The sequence below is a fragment of the Micromys minutus genome (assembly GCF_963924665.1).
Source record: "Micromys minutus genome assembly, chromosome: 2".
In the NCBI taxonomy this organism is placed as follows: Eukaryota; Metazoa; Chordata; class Mammalia; order Rodentia; family Muridae; genus Micromys; species Micromys minutus.
In genome coordinates, this window is record NC_137971.1 from 97,451,900 (window position 1) to 97,471,110 (window position 19,211).

A 19,211-nucleotide genomic window follows, 5' to 3' on the forward strand; every position below is an offset into this window, starting at 1 on the left:
AGCTATGTGCACAGCCAATCCACTGCACAGTCAAAAGCAAGAAAGAGTTCTGCTTAATACACTCACTGCCACACACCTAGGAATATGTTCCTACTGTGAGATTCATTTAAAATACTAGTTGCTTTTTTCACAGACACATCTTTTCATCTCTTCTTCCCTTCTTCCCTGTATTAACATTCAATGTTCCTCACTAGCCAAGTTCTCCCAGCTAAAACTTATAGCCAGTGGTTAAGAGTGTCTGTAAGGACAGACAGTGTTGACAGACTTTAATGCTGTCCTGAGAAGTATGTACTGGGTGGGTCTGCTTGACTCATTCTTTCATCAAGCCGGAAGATAATCCAAGGACAGCATGCAAAAGAGCTAACCCATGGTAGACCTGACACTGCATCCTTAGAGAGTTCTGCCTGCAAGGATGATCCTGACTAGTGTCTGGGAACCTGCTGATGAATAGCCGCTCCCTGAATCATAAAAGTGACTCACAGCACCTGAGTTGCTTAATGTGCTCATGTTAAACGCCTGCATTGTTTCTGAGTCTGGAATTTGGGGTGTTACCTATATGATCAATACCCTGATCAAACTTGGGCTCTGGGTCTCTCCTGCACTTTCATGGAAGATGGCACTGTGTGGATGTCATTACAACTCACAAGCACTTGTCACTCAGCAAAGGGAAGCTTGGAGCCGGCTTCCTCCTCACTGTGCCTCATGCGCCTTCCCCGTGGATGCTTTGCTTTGGGGTCTCTTTAGGATCATAAATCTAGGCAGTGAATCCTGCTGTATGCCGGCCCCACCGGGGTGTCACTGAACTGTGGGTGTGTCCCAACATCTGCTCAGAGTTCTAATTCCGCTGTCAGAGTTCAGAGACGGGTGATGATAGAACCGTTTATAGAATGTAGGTCATTGAAGAATTATTGTGAGGTATTCTGCTCTCTCTAAAGTTGAATAATAATGGCCAGGCTACCAGGGCAGATTTCCAAGGCCTTTTCAAGTTCTGGGGAAAATGTGGCAAAGATGTTTTCTGCAAACACAATCCATCCTTTAGCATTACCAACAGTAGTGAATGCGAAGGTGGAGGACGCAGCCAGGAAGGCAGCTCCTGTGTGACAGGAGAGGGCGGGACTAGGAAGGGCTATATGGAGATTAACATAGGAAAGAAATCAGTTGTCAGAGAGAGAGACTGGAATTCCTTCTTCACATAGCCTATCTATAAAGAACAGGCCAGGATCGGAAACTGCTCACGACATACAAATGTGGGAAGAACAGGTGGTGTGGAACTGACCAATGAGGGGTCGGGGGTCCCTGTGGCCCTGCTCCTTTGAGCACATGCTCTTGCCTCAGCCTCCCAGCTCACTCCTGTTCTTTGGAGGGCTTTCTCTTTCTCAGTAACTGTCTTCATTTCTATTTCTGAGTCAAGGTATAAGAGCCGGGAAACTTCAGGTACTCTGGGACTTGGTTTGTAACACTTGGGGTGTAAGCACACTCGCTTAGCTGTCAGGTGAAAGATGCCTGGAGGTGCCTGGGTTCTAATTGCTACCTGATGTGGGCCTCTAGCCCATTTGTTTCTTACTTGAAGTGGTTTCTGCATTTTCACAACCCACTTCACACCCAAGATGGCTCTTCTCTCCTCCCTCTTCCATCTTTACAAGGAGCTGGAATCTCAAACAATTTCCTTTTGTTTATACCCTGCTTTGAACCTGGGTTGTTCCACACACTTTCTTTCTTTATAGAGGTGTACTCCGAAAAAGCAATTTATTTTGCAGTTCGGGTACTACAGAAGTAAGTGTTGCAAACTCATTTAGGAGCCAGGCTGTAGAGTTGGAGGTGGAGAGAAAAATCCCTCTTCAGTGCTCGGAACATAAAGGGGTTGCCTACTTATTTGAAGGGAAGTGCACCTCTAAAATGAGGTGGCTGTTTCTCACGGAGAAGCCTGGGAGAAGAGTTCTGGAGATAAAACAGGCTTGTTGGAGCCTTTAGACTTGGCCCGGGTACCTGGGAATCATCCCTGGAATAAGAGCCAAGCTGACTGGTTGCCAGATTGAACTATGAGTAGCCATGTGTGGGTATGAAGTCAGAGGGACTTGGAGTTGAATCCCAATCAGTGCCCTGATTCAGATGTGTGATCTGTGAACACTTCTACTCAAAGAGGAACTTTGTAGCTACCTCTTAGAATCCTGAAAATGTTAAATAATGCCATAATCCATACGGTGGTTTGCAATTAATAACATCATATACCCACACAGCTCCCCCATGTGTCAAATAGAGTGGCCTACTATGACTTTCTTCCCTCACTCAGTGCTTACAGCTTTCCTGTGTGGTGGAGAGCTGCATTGTCTCAACTTTACAGAGGGATGGAGGAACGAAGGGACTTTGCCTTGCAGTATAAGCCAGCATATGGAGAAAATGATGGGGTTAAAATCCAGACAACTTGGCTCCAGAGCTTAAGTGTGAGTAGCGATGTTTTTCTAGAAAGGTAAGTCTGGTATATCCATATCATTTTAACCTGCTCAGGGATTGGTAGTCATTCATTCAAATCCTTTTTGTACTCCTGTCTCTGTAAATTAATGCAGTTAGTGGCCCAGGCTTTGGATTTAGACAGCTCTGACTTAGACGTGAACTCTGGAACTTCCTGCTTGGCAAATTATTAAAACTTTTAAGATCTCACTTTAACCATTTATAAAATGCTAATAACAAATGGCTCTACAAACTGATTGGGGCAATTAAGTGAAACAAAACACCCCTATTGCCTGGCTCATTGTAAATGTGCATGGTAGATAGCAAGTATTAGTGGCACCTTTATTAACCAACATAGGGTTTATGAGGAAAAGGGAGAGGGAAGAGCAGGAACGAGGGAGAAGAACTAGTTAACCCCAGTACATTAGTGATGACTTTGCATCGCTCTGACCAAAATACTCAAACAGACAACTTAAGGGCAGAATGGTTCATCTTCCTTAATGGTTTTAGAGGTTCAGGGTTACGCTAACAAGGATGGCCTCGCAGAACAATTCCCATCATGGTGGAGAGGTAGCAGAGAGAGAGCATTGCTCAATGCTAGAGATGATATTCCTCAAAAACCCACTCTGCGGTGAACGTCTTCAATCAGCCACACTTCACTCCTCAGTGTTACAGAACCTCCCAAACCATGTCATGGTCGTCCTGCCAAACATGCAGAACAGGAGCCTCCTGGGAGCTTTCCTGACTAGATGTACAGCAAGCGGTGCTGATGGCAGCTTATGAGCCTGTCTAGTGCTATGGTAAACACCATGAACAAAGGTAACCTAGGGAGGGAAGGGTTGATTTTGGCGCTCACTTCCACATCACAGTCCATTATCAAAAAAAGCCAGGGTAGGAAGCAGCCACTGTTACTGGCTTGCTCCTCATGGCTTGCCCAGCCTGCTTTCGTAAAGCACCCAGGACCAACAGCTCAAGAGATGGCACCACCCACAGTAAACCCCGTATTGGTCATTACTGAAGAAAATGTCTCACAGGGTTGCCCACAAGCCTATCTCGTGGCGGGGGGGGTTTCTCAGTAGAGGTTCCTGTCTCTCAGATGACTCTAGCTTATGCCAAGTGGATCTAAGACTGTCCAGCACAGCACCTTTGTTGGTTCTCCTTGAGTCCTCCCTTGCTGGAGTGAAATGGTCTACCCGCAGACATGGTCAGCTAAGCCTTCTTGGTGCTCATCCATTCTACCAGAATCCTCTGCTGTTTGTCTTTCCTTCCTTCCTCCTTCCTTCTGGAAGCATGGTTTCTCTATAGAGTTGGCAGGAACCCAATGAGGAGGCCTACTGAGTAAAGGCCAGGAACGTCCCTGCAGCTCACTGCGAAGTGTTAACTAGCATGGCAGCACATTACCTTCCTGAGTCTCACCTTCGCCTCACTTCACTTTGCCCCCACTACCTTGAAATACTTCCTCACAAACAAGGCTCGGGCTCTTTCCTCTCTGTGCCTGAAGCTATTTTCTAGAAAACTCAGACCAAAACCAGTTCTATCAATACAAGAGGGCAGACATTATCTATACAAGTAAACTCCATAAACTAGATCTGGTGACTGGTAGGAAAGACTCTAGTTCAAGTTTAACAGACGGGCCCTGAGATCCTCAATGGGTCAAGTTCTTGATGAACTGTTTGAGGCAAGTGCATTCTGAATACAGGTTCCAGCTACACCTGGAGAGTTCCTCTGCTGTACTGATTTGTAGCTCATACCCAATGGCAATTGTCATTTTGAGTGTAAGGTCTTACTAGATGTAGCCTAATGTGAAGCAGGTGAGATCTTTACTTTCTTTCTGGTAAAACTTTGGCTTCAGTTCACTTTCAGGAGAAAGGCTGCATGCAAGCCAGTGATTCAGCCTTGTCCACCCCATCAGGGAGCCTAGCCTCCCTTGGGCCCATCTCTTAATTCCTTAAGTTTCAGCCATAACAAATGCTAGCTATTTGATAAACAGTAAGCCCAGCCAGCAGTCAGACCCAGCCCCCTCACTGATGGGGGTACTCCTCTTTTCTGCATGGCTGCTTCCCTATCAGAGACAGCTGGCCTTGTCACTGAGGGAAGAGTTTGGGGGAGGGCCTCATCCTCTCTAAATCATTTAGGAGGTTTCCCCTGAACCTGGCTCCAGAGATCCCCAGGCAAACCAGTGTCATCCTGCCCACATCAGTCATCATGTATCAAACCCATATGAGCCCCTTGGGCCCCCTTTACCTTTTGGCTACCCCGTGTTTCCCCCACACAATGAGGTCAAAGAATGAAAGTTGTTTCTACATGGTGGTCTGTCTACCTGGGCGATTAGTGTGAAATTTAATTGTGGTAAGGCTCTAGGGTCTAGGAGATGCTAAACCCACTTGCCATGCTAGCTAACTCCATGTGGTATTCTTAAGTATGTGCCCCAAGGTCCTCTGCTGTCACAGTTGTACTGAGCAGAGTGGTCCAGGTGGCTCATGACTCATCCAGCCCCCAGGGTAGCACTTCCTGTTTGAGGATGCCTTTCTTGCCACCCTCCCAACCCATGGCTTCCCTTAGGCCTATTAGTCATGTATTCCCGAATTTACTTGGGAGGCAGAGAAAGAAGGGAGGGCTGGTTCCACAGGCCAGGAGGTCTGGTGTCATCATACAAGCTCAGAAACTTTTGAGTCAGTCCAATAGATCACAGAGCCCAAAACTCTGCCCAGATGTCCACTCCTTCTTGGCCCAGAAATACTAGACTAATGTTCTTTTGGACAAACCCATCATGAAGTGAATCATAGACATTTTCACCTAAGGGGTCTTTAAAAAGTAAGGAATTAACAGAGAATCCAGTGATATGCTGGGCACTTTAAGACTTTTAAAAAAATCATTTCTTATTGTGTGCGTGTGATGTGGGGCAAGTATGCATCCACACAATATAGGTGCCACCACATGCATGTGGAGGTCAGACAAGAACTCGTAGGAGCTGGTTCCTTCCGTTGTGGCTTTAAGAGATCAGCCTTGGGTGGTCAGACTAACATGCCAACCACTTTTACCTGCTAAGCCATCTCACTGGCCCCTTAAACTTTTGGGGGAAAAACCCCTGAAATCTTTAACCACAGATGTATTTTACATAATGACCTGGTACATATGCTTTGTGCACAGGGCGGCTCTGTGTCATGTCTTCTCTCCTGAACCTCCCTAGTGCACTTCTTTGAAACAATTGCCCTAAGTCAGAGAGTTTGTTTCACAGTTGGTTATCATGCCCTGACTGGAGAACAGTGCCCTATTCTTCACGGACAGACTTCATTTCCATTCTCATCATATCTTTGGGTGATAGGTACTCACCCCAAAGCTGCAGATCGGGAAACTGAGCCTCACTGAACTTCAGTCATCTGCATAAAGGTCCTCAGTTGTTATGTGGCTCATTCCGTGTCACTCCACCGACTGAGAGCCTTTAGTCTCCTTCTGACTAGCTGGTGCTCAGAGATGAGAAATAACTGGCCTGGCACCACATGAAGGCTGGTGACAGCCGAGCTATGAAACCAGACTGTCCCCGGACGCTGAGGCTGCAGTGGAACTCTGCTTTCCTGAGCAGGAGGCTCTTTTCCCACCGCTGGTTATTCCTTCACCTTGAGATGATGTTCAAACAGGCTCAGGAACCAACTTGCCCTGGATTAAACAGAGCTTACCCAGGGAGGAAAATGCCTCTGGAGTAACTTGGGAAGGAATTTGGTCACTGTGTTGGATCCACTGGAATTGAAAGTCATGTTGGCACAAATTAAAGGCAAAAGTCTTGTTGGCTGCACCTCTCTGAACGCTTGCTGGGTCTGAACCAAGCTTTAAGAAAGCATTCCATTTTAATTTAGCAAGGTCTGACTCGCCCCATCTCCTTCTCCTTCCCCAGTTCAGAAACTGGGCACAGCCTGATTAGCTCTAACCAATCTCACAAGTGGGAGGGAGGTGGGAACACCTGTTCTGGATCAGGACTTCCGAAAGTCCTCTTACAAGGAACTCCCGAGAAATTGCTAGTGGCCTTTCAACCACAGCTTCCAGATCACAGCGGAGTGCTATAGGGGAGAGGTCCCTTGCCGCGCACGCGCATGCCTTACTACAGCCATCCGAGGCCACTGAGCAGAAAAAGGAAGGGCTGGAGTTATAATGGAAGGGTTTTGGCAAATAAGCTAGTACCGTATGTCTCCTGGGGAAGAGAATGCAAGGCCAGGGGTTGGAGAAAAGCAGCAGGATGAGGAAACAAGATGATCAGCATCAGGGTGGAGAGCTGGGATGAGGAGCAGCAGGGGACGGTGTGGTTCAGGATCAAAGCCACAAACTAAGATAGAGAGGGAGCACAGAATGGGCCAGCAGCTAAAGGATCCAGCCACTGTGCCACAGTAGGTGTGTGGTTAGAGGACCAAAGAGTTGTTCTCTTGCTCTAGAGAACCTGGGAATCCTAGCTGGTCACAGGACTATCCCTGGGAAGCAGGACAGGAAAGCTCCGTGCAGAGGCAACCCCAGCTACATACAAGGTTTGCCTGCCTTGCTCAGAGTCCACATCGTTTCTTGCGTGGGTTTTTGCCTGAGCATCACACTTTAGCCAGTGTCTGCTGCTGCAGTATACTCTCAATGCAGCATCCAGAATGATCCCACGCATGCTCTGGTTCACCCCTGCCGATCCTCAGTCAGAATTCTCGGTAGTTCTAGTGCCCGCCCGCACACTTTCCACCCCAGGCCAGCTGGGCATCCCCTACTCTTCTATCCACTTGGACCCCTTTGTTGCTGTTCAAACAAGCCGTTCACATTCCACGTCAAGGTCCCTGCAGCTGTCCTTCCCTCATCTGGTTTCTGTTCCACATACTCACAGCTCCTGTTACCAATGACAAAACCCCCAATTCATTGTGTCCGTGGCGCCTTCTCTGGCCACCATATTTAAAATTGTAACTCTTCTCCCTCACCCTGGGACTTGTTTGCGCAGCATTTACTATGTTGACACACACTATACAGTTTAGTTTTCCAACCTGTGACCCTCAGTTTTCCCCATTAAAATTTGATGTCCTTAAGAGTGAGTAGTTTTTGATGATAGACAGAATCTCAGTACTGAAAACCCTTCCTAGACTATAGCAAGTACTCAAGGAATAGCATGGCATCTGAAATAAACATTATCCCAGTGAGAGAGATGTTTGGTCTCGCCAAGAGCAGACTGTGGTATCAAGGTCTTCCTTGTCTCAGACTCAAGGGTGTTTATACGAAGTGTCTTCCAAATCTAACATGGGTTAGGGTTCCCACTGGCTTTGCAATAAGGACATGGGAAAACAGCAAACACCTCAGGATATTAAAAACACCATGTCCTTGAGAACAGAGAGAAGGCAAACAGTTCCTAACAGACTTTGCTCTTGTTTATCCTACGATATAAAAACATGCATGGTTGTAATAAGAAGGCAGGACAGAAACATGTTGCTGGAGGGATTCTCATGTGGAAATTCCAGCAAGAGTGATTCTTCCCCAGTCGGTTTCTGCTGGATGTTGTAAGCCCAGTTTGATGATATTACCTGTGTTTGCTCTCTCTCTCTCTCTCTCTCAATCAGGTTATTCCGTTGTCCCTGCTGGATGTTAAAAGCACCTGCTTTGATGACATTCTGTTACCTATATGCTACTTGCTACTTATTCTTTTACCTTTGTTTACTACAAGCTTAATAAACTCGCTCATTTGGGACAAAAAGAACGGTTACTGTATTCCCCGGCTCATACAGAACAGTGCTGAACTCAGTCTGAACACCTTTCCACACTCTCCCCAGTTCCCCTGTACAACATGCTTGTGAATGTCTACTCAGCTCAGCCTCTGGAGACACCCTTGCTGGCTGTCCACACAGAATGCCCCATACCTATTCATTTTCTATACCTGTTTAATTCTTCCTGATCCTCAAGGCCCTGGGTCTAGTACCTCCTAGCCTTCTCAGATGCTTTCTTGTTGGACTTTACTCTTAAACATTTTCTCTAGCTTGGCATAGTTTGAGAGTGGCCTAGTTTGACTTTTATATCCTTTGTATTGGAGAGGCTGTACATCCATTTGCTTTTTCTGGAAGTTTCTAGCATGGACAAGGAAATTTGTGTCCTAGATATAGCCAGAATTATTTCCCAGATCTCACAGTTTATAAGCTGAGCACATGTTTTTATAAAACAGTATACACCATGGTGTGGAGTTGTCAAGCCACAGAATGATGGTAGAATGGAACATGTCTGAGTTTTAGTTTTGGTTTTGGCTGTCTGTTCAACATGCTACTGAACTTGGGATCAGTGTGCTTGCCTAGAAAATAAAAAAGGACTCTTTTCTAATTCACGATTACCAAATTCTCTGACTTAAACCAGGTTTTTTCAGTCCCTTTGAGAACTTGAGGGCTCATGGTATGCTCAGGAGTTACATGGTAATCTGCTTACTAAGAGACCATCCCTCTGAAAATGTGGCTATGTCCAGGAAGGAGTGTGGGCTGGCTCCCCAAGCAGGAGGGCACTGTTCAGATTCTAGCCCAGTTATCTGGCTCAACTCCCTATACTGGAAGATGCCGTCTCTCTGCACAGTAGGATGCATTGCAATGCTTTGAACCTTTCAAACTTCCTGACAGATTTTCCTCTAGATCTCGGTAAGAATGAAATCTCAAGGGTCTGGGGCCAGGGAGGGTGGAGGGTGAAGCAAGCAGACTTGGTAAGGAGCACTCTCTTCACATGCCCTGGAGATTCCCACCTGTTCTGTGGACTTGATGTCTCATTAGCTTAACTCACAATTTCTTCTTTGATGCCAGACTGTATAATCATGGGGGTGGAGGGGAAAGACCTGAATTTCTTTCATTTTATTTTCTAAGTGATTTTTCTAAGTTGGCGTCTTAGATAAAAGCAGAGAGGCCACCCAGGCCTCTTCTTGCCTCCAGGTATGGCTTTGCAGTGGGCTTCTCTGGGAATACCTCCCCTTCCTGCTCAAACTGATCCTACCATGCCTCCAGACCCAGGTTCAGAACTGGAGTGAGAAACAGGACTGACCTGTGCATCCTCAGGGAAAGTGGGTGGCTCCTTCCCAGGGATCTTTAAACAAAGGGCATGATCAGATTCCTGAATTCAGGACACACAGAGCAGGGACTTTCCCAGTGGTGGATGGGCTAACAATACCTCAAAACTAGCACAAAGTTTTACATTTTAAATTTTAATTATTTTCACTTTCTATGTGCATATATATTTGTACGGGTTCACATGAGTCTATAAGTATGCAGGTACATGTAGAGGTCAGAGGTCAACGGTGGGTAGGGTTACTTAGGCCCTGTCTCCCCTAACTCTTTCTTTTTGAGATAAAGTCTATCACTGCCCCTGATCTTTCATTCTTTTTAAGTGTTGGTTCTAAGGATACAAGTCAAGTTTTTATGCTTATGTGGCAAGCATGTCACTGACTGAGCCATCACCCCAAGCCTCAAATTTTATAGTTTTTAACTCTGATGATTACTTAGCACTGAGCCCTATTGAAGAGTGTAGCTCTGTTTACAATACCATGTCAACATCACTGTTTTATCTTCAGAACCATCTCATTCTCCCAACCTGAACTCTGTAGCCAGTAACAAACACCCACCCCTTGTCTTAGGGTTTTACTGCTGTGAGCAGACACCATGACCAAGGCAAGTCTTACAAAGTTCAACATTTAATTGGGGCTGGCTTACAGGTTCAGAGGCTCAGTCCATTATCATCAAGTTGGGAACATGGCAGCATCCAGGCAGGCATGGTGCAGGAGGAGCTGAGAGTTCAACATCTTCATCTGAAGTCAGTAGAAGACTGACTTCCAGGCAGCTAGGATGAGGGTCTTAAGTCCACACCTACAGTGACACTCCTACCCCAACAAGGCCATATATCCTAGTAGTGCCACTCCCAGGGTCACACATATATACGAATCATCACATACCTTATGCTTCCCTTCCCCATCTCCAATAACTACTAGCGTGTTGTTTTTAAAGCACAGGCTCTGTGGCTCAGAAAGGTGAACCAAGTTGCTCAAGGCTGGGACTTGGTGCGGGTCCCCCCGGGGCCTGGGGGTGGGGCTCTGAAGTCAGTGATTTTCCCAGTCTGGGATGCCTGTGCTGCTGTACAGCACACGGATGGCTACCTTCCTGCTTCCCTCACTGCTGCTCTTCTCCCTGCGTTCTGGAACAATGCCTGCTGTGCCAGGGACACTCGGCAACCGCAAAACACACGACACATGAATCCACAGGGGAGATTTTTGCCATCCTGCCCCAGTGTTGGGAATCGGGCCCTGATCACATCTCTATCTTCTGAAAAGCGTTTATTGGGTGCCTACTGGGTCTATCATGCTGGATCCTCCTTGCTGCCCCAGCTTGGTGCCTCCGGGAGGAGGGGCCTGAAGGCTCAGCCTGCTGGGCTTGAGAAAGGAGACTTATGTTTATATTACCGGTCAATTTTGTATTTATTTCAATTAAACAATGGCATAAAAGTGGCTGACATTAACTTTCGGAGACAGAAACTCGCTTTAATGGACCCTATAAATGTTATTACTGATGACAGTTGCACACAGCAGCCCTGTGACCTCAGGAGAAGCTCCTGCTGTGGTCAGTACTGTTGACCATGACTACTAGCTGACACCAGGCTGGGTGGGAAAGGGGAGTGCACGCTTCTGGGGCTGGAGGTCACAGGAATTTATGGTTCAGCCCTTTACATTTATCAGAAAGTCTCCCTTAAGAACTCAGATTCACATTACTGCTCTTCTCGTAGGAGAGACCCCAGGCTCCCTGTGACTGAGATGATGTAAACAAGGAACCAGAGGAGTCCAAGTTCCAATGAAAGCTTTGCCAACAGGCTGAGTGTTGTCCACGTGTTAGTTGACTTTTGCTTGTGGAGTGTTTGTTTTCCCATCTGGAGGATGGGAATGCCATCGAGGTGCTATGGGGATTAGCGGCTACCACATGTGTGCACTGGGGCCCTTGGCAAGTACTGATTTCCCTCATTCCAGAGCAGTGGCCTCACTGTGCTGAGATGAATAGCCAGCTCATTCGGTATATCCAATCCCTCCTCCTCTGATGGGATCTAAGCTCTCCTCAGAGAAAATGGAGAGAGCCAGGCCTAGCTGGGAGGATGGTTGAGTGGCAGAGGATGAGGTGGTGATGGGGAGTAAGATAGGAAGGAGAAGAGAGAAGAGGATCCTGGAGAGAACAGACTCCTGATAGGGCCTGTCCTCTATTCAGCCAGGCACACAGTACTGTGTCCTTTATTTCTCTGATCCTCAGTTTCCTCAGCTAAGCAACAATTCTATGAACCTAATCAATGACTAATAGCAAACCATTCTGATGATCAGCATCGTTATTCAGGCTGGAGTATAAGAAAGCCATTAATGAAACTTCCCAATGGAGTCAGGGCTCGAGAGAGTATGGGAACCTGTAGGGTGTCTGCTTGGGGAGTCGTGTCTGAAAGAGATGCAGAAATCAGAGGTCCTTTGTTGGACTTTCCTTCTGCTCCTTTGCCTGACCATGTCCTCTGAGTATGGCGGCCTTAGAGCTCTAAGTGGAGATGGAAAGTGGGGGTGGGGGATGCCAGGGAACCAGCAACCAACCTCCTGGCCCCACTATCTGCAGACTCATCGAATATTTTGTTATCCCCCCAACAGAGGCTTAATTCAGCTGTGATTCGGTTCTCAGGGATATACAATAACACGGGTGACGTGTGCCTTGCTCTGTCCTGACTTTATAGAAAGTGATCCTTTATCACCATAGCAAGAAGCCCTCAAAAGAACAGGCAATCCTAGTGTTTTGCTACACAGAAAATTCAACAGAATAACTAAAGCTAACAGGGTTGAGATTTTTTTTTTTTTAAAGATGGATAAAAGGGCAAGAGTTCTAATTCCATCTAGCATGGGAGCCAGGCAGATTTCTTGGCTTTTGTGGCTTCAGTTCCCTGTTTCTGTGCAGTGGTTGTAATAAAATCGACTTCAAAGCGTTGAAGAGGCAGTAAATGAGCTCCGGTGGCTGAAGTGCTCAGCCGTGCTTGGGCATTGATAATCAGGGACCGTAATTAACTCTCCCCAGCCCTCTTACTTTCCCTTGTACCTTGTTCCCTTCAGCATGCCAACGGAAGACAGCCAGAATCCCAGGTCTACAAGGCCTGGATGGCATTCAGCCCGGCGATTACAGAAGGAAGCTATCAGAACACTGCCCTCTCCCAGATGAACTGAGAATTAAGGGTTCTGTGGTTAAAGACCATAAAGCGTGCTATCTACAAACGCTTGTAATTTATCCATCAAGATGCATGTCGATATTTTAAAGGCTCTGAGAAGTCCTGCACAAGAGAAACTGGTTTAAGGTTGTTTAATGTTTCCTCAGTGTGACGACATCATCGCAAAACCGCTGTCCCTCTTCTAATGTTAAGAGCTCAGAAAATGAGAGGTACGGACTTCATTTAAATTATAAGTGGGGAGACTGAGGACCAGAAAATAACATATTCAATGCCATACCCCAGACCGGTGATAGATACTTCCTGTTTTTCCAACCAGACCTCATTTTCTCTGAGTGAGCCTGCCGTTTAAACTTGTGCTGTGGTTCTGTGTACAGTGGGCTAGGGAGAGTCGGGGCTGTTAGCTCAGCCCAAGCCTGGGTGGCAGATGGAAGTGTACAAGTTATCCACTGTGGAGGAGAAGATCCACAGAGGCTGAGGTCACAGGACCCTCCCTGGAGCTGAGGGGGTAAGGTGACACTGTCAAGTTAGTTCTTAGGCCCTGCCTCTCCTTAACACCTACAAAGAACTCTGAGGGCCCAAAGGGCAGAATAGACACCTGGAATCCAGCTGCAGCCGGCTCTTTAAGGGGATGAAATCCTCCACCAAGTTCTGACTACCCTGGTCAGCTGCCTGGCCTCTCATCTGGGCTTTGATCTTCTGCAGCTCAGCTGGAGCTGTCTTGTTAAAGGGGCTAAGCCCACGTGCTGGCTACGAATCCAGATTCTTGCAGTTAGAGTTGGCAGCCAGTAGGGAGCACTGGCACCTGTCTGGCTCTTCTGACGTTTTCAAAAGCAACTGCCTGTGTTGCACTGCCAGTTATATTAACGACCACACATTCCCGGCTGAGCTTTTCAGAAACAGCTCTCCCCAGGTGGGCTGTTTTAGGCTCTGCCAGTGTCTCCAAGGTCCCAGCATTGGTCCACAATGGAGCACCCCTACAGGGCTGACCCGGAGGGGCAAACCACATTGTGCTTTTGTGGCACATTTTTATGCCACACATCTCCTGACTCCAAGACTTCGGGTTTCTGGACACCTTACACGCACAATCATGTAAACTTTCCCCTCAGAACTTTGGAGCCTTTGAGCTCTATGTACCCTACACTCCAAATGTCAAGCTGCTTTGCCACTCTTGGTCTGTAATTCTTCTGAGCAACAGAAGGCAATGGAATAGGACAGGAGATGGCCTAGGTGTGCCAAGCACTTGGATGTTAGAGTGTCTGAGAGTAGAGCAGGTCCCTCTGGGCTCCACAGGAAGCCAGCTCTACAGGGGAATAGCTACCAATCCGCAGCCATCTGTTCCTTCACCTTGTAAGTAATAACCCAGCCGTTCAGCCCTGCCCTAATCACCACTGAAAGTGCAGTGACCCCTCCCTGACGTGTCACTGACGGGTGGGTATTTCACGTGACACTGCAAAAGGCTCTGACTTTTGCCCACTGAGGGCAAAGCAATTTTTCATCAGCTTCACCAGAGCTCCGGTGATGGAGCAGGAAATCAATATTATAATTAAAACCGTGCCCTGGTAACCCGGGTAACCAACCGGCCAGGTGAGCCACTCACCGGTTTCTGTGTTCTCGTGCTCTGTGTCCGTGAGCGTGAGGTTAGAGTTGGCCCGGCTGGACAGGCAGGAACTGCGCCCTGACCGAGTGCTCCGGCCCCACAGGCGCACCGGGTGTTCAGGGGACAGCACAGTATCTGCTTCCAGGTCTGCATCAGAGCTGGCCCCCACGGAATAGCCACAGTGTGGGAGGCCGATATCCGTTCTGTAGAGGGTCCCGTGAGGGGGCGTCATCTCTCCCAGTCCCAGTTCACGGAGAGTGAAGTTGGTGCCTGAAAGGAAACACGACGATCATGGATCACGGGGAAGGCGCTGGGAAAGTTTTCCAAACCAGAAGCCCCTTTCCCCTGGAGCAGCAGCTGCACTCACTGTATTGGTTCCAGTCACTTCCTCTGCCTGTAGGGCTCTTCCCTCCCCTCCTTCTCTAGACAAGTGCAGCACAGAAAAACTGATTCAAACTGCCTTCCTCTAGACGCTCTTCAGTATCTACCTAAGCTTGTCCATAATTCACTGTCTCCTGCACCCATGTGCCCCTGGGAGAAGATGCCTCGACTCCGGTGCTATTAAATGGTAGAGTTGCCGGCCACTTGTGCTGAGGGTGGCTTCTACACAGGCTGGTCCTACGTCTTGTTGATCTCTAAGTTTCTGTGTCTCCAGCCAGATACAGTATCTTCAAAGGTACGCAGTTTTACGTGTCTGTCAAATTGCATTGAAGGTTTCTGGTCTCTTCTCGAAGATGGGACTTGTCAACGAGTCCAGAACGGGACAGAACTCTTTGGATGGGCCTGACTTAGGTTCCTGGAACCAGGAGTTTCTTACTGGCCAGGCCAGTGGAGCCTGGAATGGGACAGAGTTCAGAAGCTAGGACGGCCATGATCTGAGGCTAAAGTCATGAAACCTTTCCACACTGGTGGGTAAAGAACGTGTTCAGTCCCGGCAGCCCCTAGTGCCTCCTCTGCCCTGGCCACTGTAGTCACTTCTCTTCCACTCCTCCCCATTTTCTTCCCTAGATCCAGCTGCCAAACAAATATTTTCCCATCAGCAGGCCCCGAGTCTCAGGGACCTCAGTGGCCAGGCAAGTGTTCTGCTGGCTGGGACGTGGGCCAGGCCAGATGTTCTATACGTTAAAGCCCACCCCCTTGTGCCATATTCTACGTTGCTCTCCTGTGTTTCTTTTTCCGAAAACAACAAGAAAAACAAAAAGACCCCAAAGTGTACATTGAGCCCCAGTTCCCCTTCCTCCTTCGCAGGCCTCTGCACGGTCCTGGCTCCTGTGCACGTGCTCTGGCCCTGATCTGCTCCTCACACAGCCCATGTTTGTGTTTTACTGGGCTAATCCTCTCAAGAGAGGCTACTTGTGTTAGAAAAGAGTGCCTGCCCCGCTAAGTGAAAACTCAAATTTATTTTCCATAAACGGCCCGGGCCGCACTGATTTCCATATGGCGTGTCCCCCTTCCCTTTTCAAGCAGATAGACTTGGCATCAGTACCTGTGAGCTGAGGTGTTCAGAGACAGGAAGGAATGCAAGGTAAGCCCCATCTCCTAGAGTTCAGGGATCCCAGCGAGGCAGCTGGTGAGGTGGGAGAGTTTTTTTTTGTTTTGTTTTTATCATGTGTTCTGTTTTATGACCTTTGACCTCTTTCCGGAGGACCCTAAAACATGGGTTGCCATCCCACCTCCTTCAGCATCTAACTATGAGATCCCAGAAGATCCCAGAAGGCAGTTTACAAACTGTGCTGTGCATGCTTGGGGATGTTCATTTGTTATTCACAAGGATAGGGGATAGGGGTGGATGGTGGGGAGGGGAACCTCCTTTTTTAACTTGGCTCACTTAGTTGTCTGTCAAGCATAAGGGGGGCGGAGTTAGAGGAAAGCTTGGCAGGGGTCTTGTCTCTTCCTTCCCCAGGACTCAGAAGGGACAAGGAGCAGTAGGTAGCTGCATCCTTATAAAGCATCCATCCGGTGTTAGGCTCTGGTGGTAAGGGTACTGTTTGCAGTTCTCACTAATCCTCGAGAGAGAACCCACCTCCGGCTGTGGCAGCTGCAGAGCCAGAATTCAAATCCAGATCTGTCTGATGCCAGAGCCTGGGCTCTTAACCACAGCCGGGGGAAGGGCTGTAGAGCTGCCATTTTTCAAGCCTAAGAGGCAGCCTTGCTGGTGGGACAGCTTTCATATGGACCCAGGCCTGTGGGAGGACCAGGAAATGAGGCCATAGGTGGTTCTCTCTCTCTCTCTCTCTCTCTCTCTCTCTCTCTCTCTCTCTCTCTCTCTCTGTGTGTGTGTGTGTGTGCATGTGAGCACCTGAGTGTGTGCAATTATGTGTATGAAAGTGTGAGTGTGTGTGTGTGTATGAGTGTGTGTGTGTGTTTGTGTGTGTGTGTGTGAGAGAGAGAGAGAGAGAGAGAGAGAGAGAGAGAGCATGCCTGCATGCTCCTCTTACTTGTTTGATCCTGGGTCTATGATTCAATCTGGGAGTGTTGTGAGGATTTCACAGCATTGCTAAAACATATCTAAATGACATAGCCTCTGGTGTGGCGGATGTTGTCTGTGGTGGGGAGGAGCTGCTCCCATTGTGAGGGACTATGGTCACCTAACAGGCTTCACAGAGGCCTGAGAGCAGAACAACAGGCACTTTGGAGGTATCCCAGCAGGAAGTGATCATCCCTGTGGGACACAGCCACAGTTTAGATGGTCTAGGCCATGAATGGTGGTGGGCTGTGGAAAGATGAGAAAGAAGCAAGAGACAGAAGTTCTAGGAAGACAAGGGGAAATCGGGGAAGGTCTCCTAGTGTCAGGCTGAGGAGCCTGGAGACAGTGTATGGATTAACACTCAAGCTTCACCGAGGCTTTTGAAAGAGCAGGCTGAATGGACTGGTCTGCGCTGGTTGGCCACTGAGATCAATCTTTCAGAACCCATAACCTTGTGCAGGACTGGGCCATGGCAGAGGGAAAGAAGAGGGTTTGGCTGAAGGGTATCTGGGGAAGGGAATGCTAGGCTTTGGTGAGGACAGTAACCAAGAGGTTAGGAAGGAGGCTCTGACACCAGGCTATCTTCCAAATTAATTGATAAGTGTTGTAGTCTCACCTTCAGGGCTTTCTCCCAAGGTCACGCAGCTTGACACCAGAAGATATGCTTGTGGAATGAATAAATCCCCAACTGAGCATTTGTTTAGCACTTAGTTCTATTATCAAGCTTACAACTTAAAGGTGTCATCCTCCAAGGCCTCCCTCACGAGGCACTGTGATGGGAGACTGCTCACGACTAACGCAGGAGAGCTTGACTCTAGGCTGATGCTGAAGCCCAGCCTCCAGCCACCTCTTTAAGTTAGGACGAGTCTGTCTCGGCAATGAACTACAGGGTAGGCTCTCACCAGATCCAGGGGGCAAGCAGGTAGAAACTTGGATTTCTTTTTCTAGAGGCACCTCCTTCCTGGCCAGCTCACCTGAATTTTCACCCGCATGCATTTGCGTTGAGCCCATATTTTGGCGTACTCTCACCTGTGCGGCAGAACTCCTCCGCCTCCTGTGGTACCATGTCCTTGACGCGGCTGCCGTAGGCTAGGCGAGCATCTTGGTCATATGCCTTCAGGGTCTCACTGGAGCTGTAAGACTTCTGTGGGCCCTTGCCCTCCTCGCTGTCTGCCGATGAGCTGGTGTAGCGGCGCTCAGCATCGCGACGCCGGGTCAGTGAACGATAGGGCTTCCTCTCCTTCACTTCCATGGCCCCTGGCTCACGCTCTTCCACATCCACAAATTGGGCCCTTGCTGCACTCAGGGCCGAGTGGTCTACAATGGGGAAAACCAAAGAAAGACTGAACCCTTGATTTGGGCAGGAGAGATAATCTACCCTGTTACTCAACATACTCTTATATCAAAGTGACCCAGGCTTCCAGGGTGTGGTCAGGTTCCATCACTAAGTGCCAGTCAGCAGCATAGGGTACTGGCACTAAGTACCTCTTGTGAACAATCTTCTTTATGTTACTGGGCCTACCTGAGGATGCCTCATGTCTCCCCTAGGGCTGGGGATCAGTGATGCCCAGAGACCACAGGGTGCTGGCACATAGTAATGGCTGGATGTAGGAGCTGCATCCCAACTATTCCCATCATACCAGCTCAAAGAGGGCCTAATCCTGAACTTAGGGGCTCTTTGAAAATCTGAGAAATCCTTGATTATAGCCAAGCCAGGAAGTAAGCAGTGTGCAGGCGTTGTCGCTGGATCCAGTAACAATCTCCATATTGATTTAAATAGTGGCCGACTTTACTTTCCCACCAGCAGTGTACCAGGGTTTCCTCTTGTCTATATCCTCACCAGCATTTGTTGTTATCTGTCTTTTCAGTGTCTTGTCATTCTGCCTACACATTAACACTGCATTGAGTTCAATCTCAATCTCAACATTAATCTGACCGATTTCTATGTCAGAAAAGCAGTGGCTTTATTGCTCTAGACTGACATGTTGGCTAACAGTGTTTCACTCAGTGGCATCTTCATTCTCCTTCCAGAGCCTTTCTTGAGCTCTGGGAAACAAGCACAACCTCTCCCCACTCCTGACAGGGTTGGGAGGTCGGTCTATGAAAAAAAAATGGTGTATGATTCAAATGACCAACAAATGAGATGGTCTGGTTTTTCTCCAAGCCTCCCATCTCTTCAGATCTGGCTTCCCCTTGTTCCATTTGTTAGAGCAACACAGACATACAGAGCGTTCTCCCCTTTGCTGTTTTGTAGGAGCTCTCTGGTAAATGGGACGCACCTGAAGTCTCAGAGCCTGTCCACAATACAGTCGGTGGGTGGGGGTTAGAGGATGCCTTCTGACATTTTAAAAGAAGCTGGAAATTTAAATTTTGAAATACAGTATGTAATTTTTTCTTAAGTTTTAATTTCAACTTATGTTGCAGACCAAACAAAACCCAGTGGCAGTCCAGATTTGGTCAGAAGCTTAGAAGGCTGCCTGTGATCATTGGCATTCGTAT

At 48.0% G+C, this 19,211-nt stretch overlaps 1 protein-coding gene across 4 annotated transcripts in view; it reads right to left on the reverse strand.

Moving 5' to 3' along the window:
- The window catches only part of TENM4 (teneurin transmembrane protein 4), a gene marked incomplete at both ends in the record, with an annotated part of 342,954 nt that extends 324,975 nt beyond the window's left edge, over positions 1-17,979 (reverse strand). For 3 of the 4 annotated variants that reach the window (XM_080912630.1, XM_080912629.1, XM_080912628.1), the window contains 2 exons: positions 14,246-14,515; positions 17,742-17,979. In XM_080912630.1, coding sequence (XP_080768756.1) covers positions 14,246-14,515; positions 17,742-17,964 — 493 coding nt within the window. The remainder of the gene's footprint in view (positions 1-14,245; positions 14,516-17,741) is intronic. The other variant, XM_080912627.1, reaches the window with a different exon arrangement.
- Positions 17,980-19,211: the final 1,232 nt, after the last annotated feature.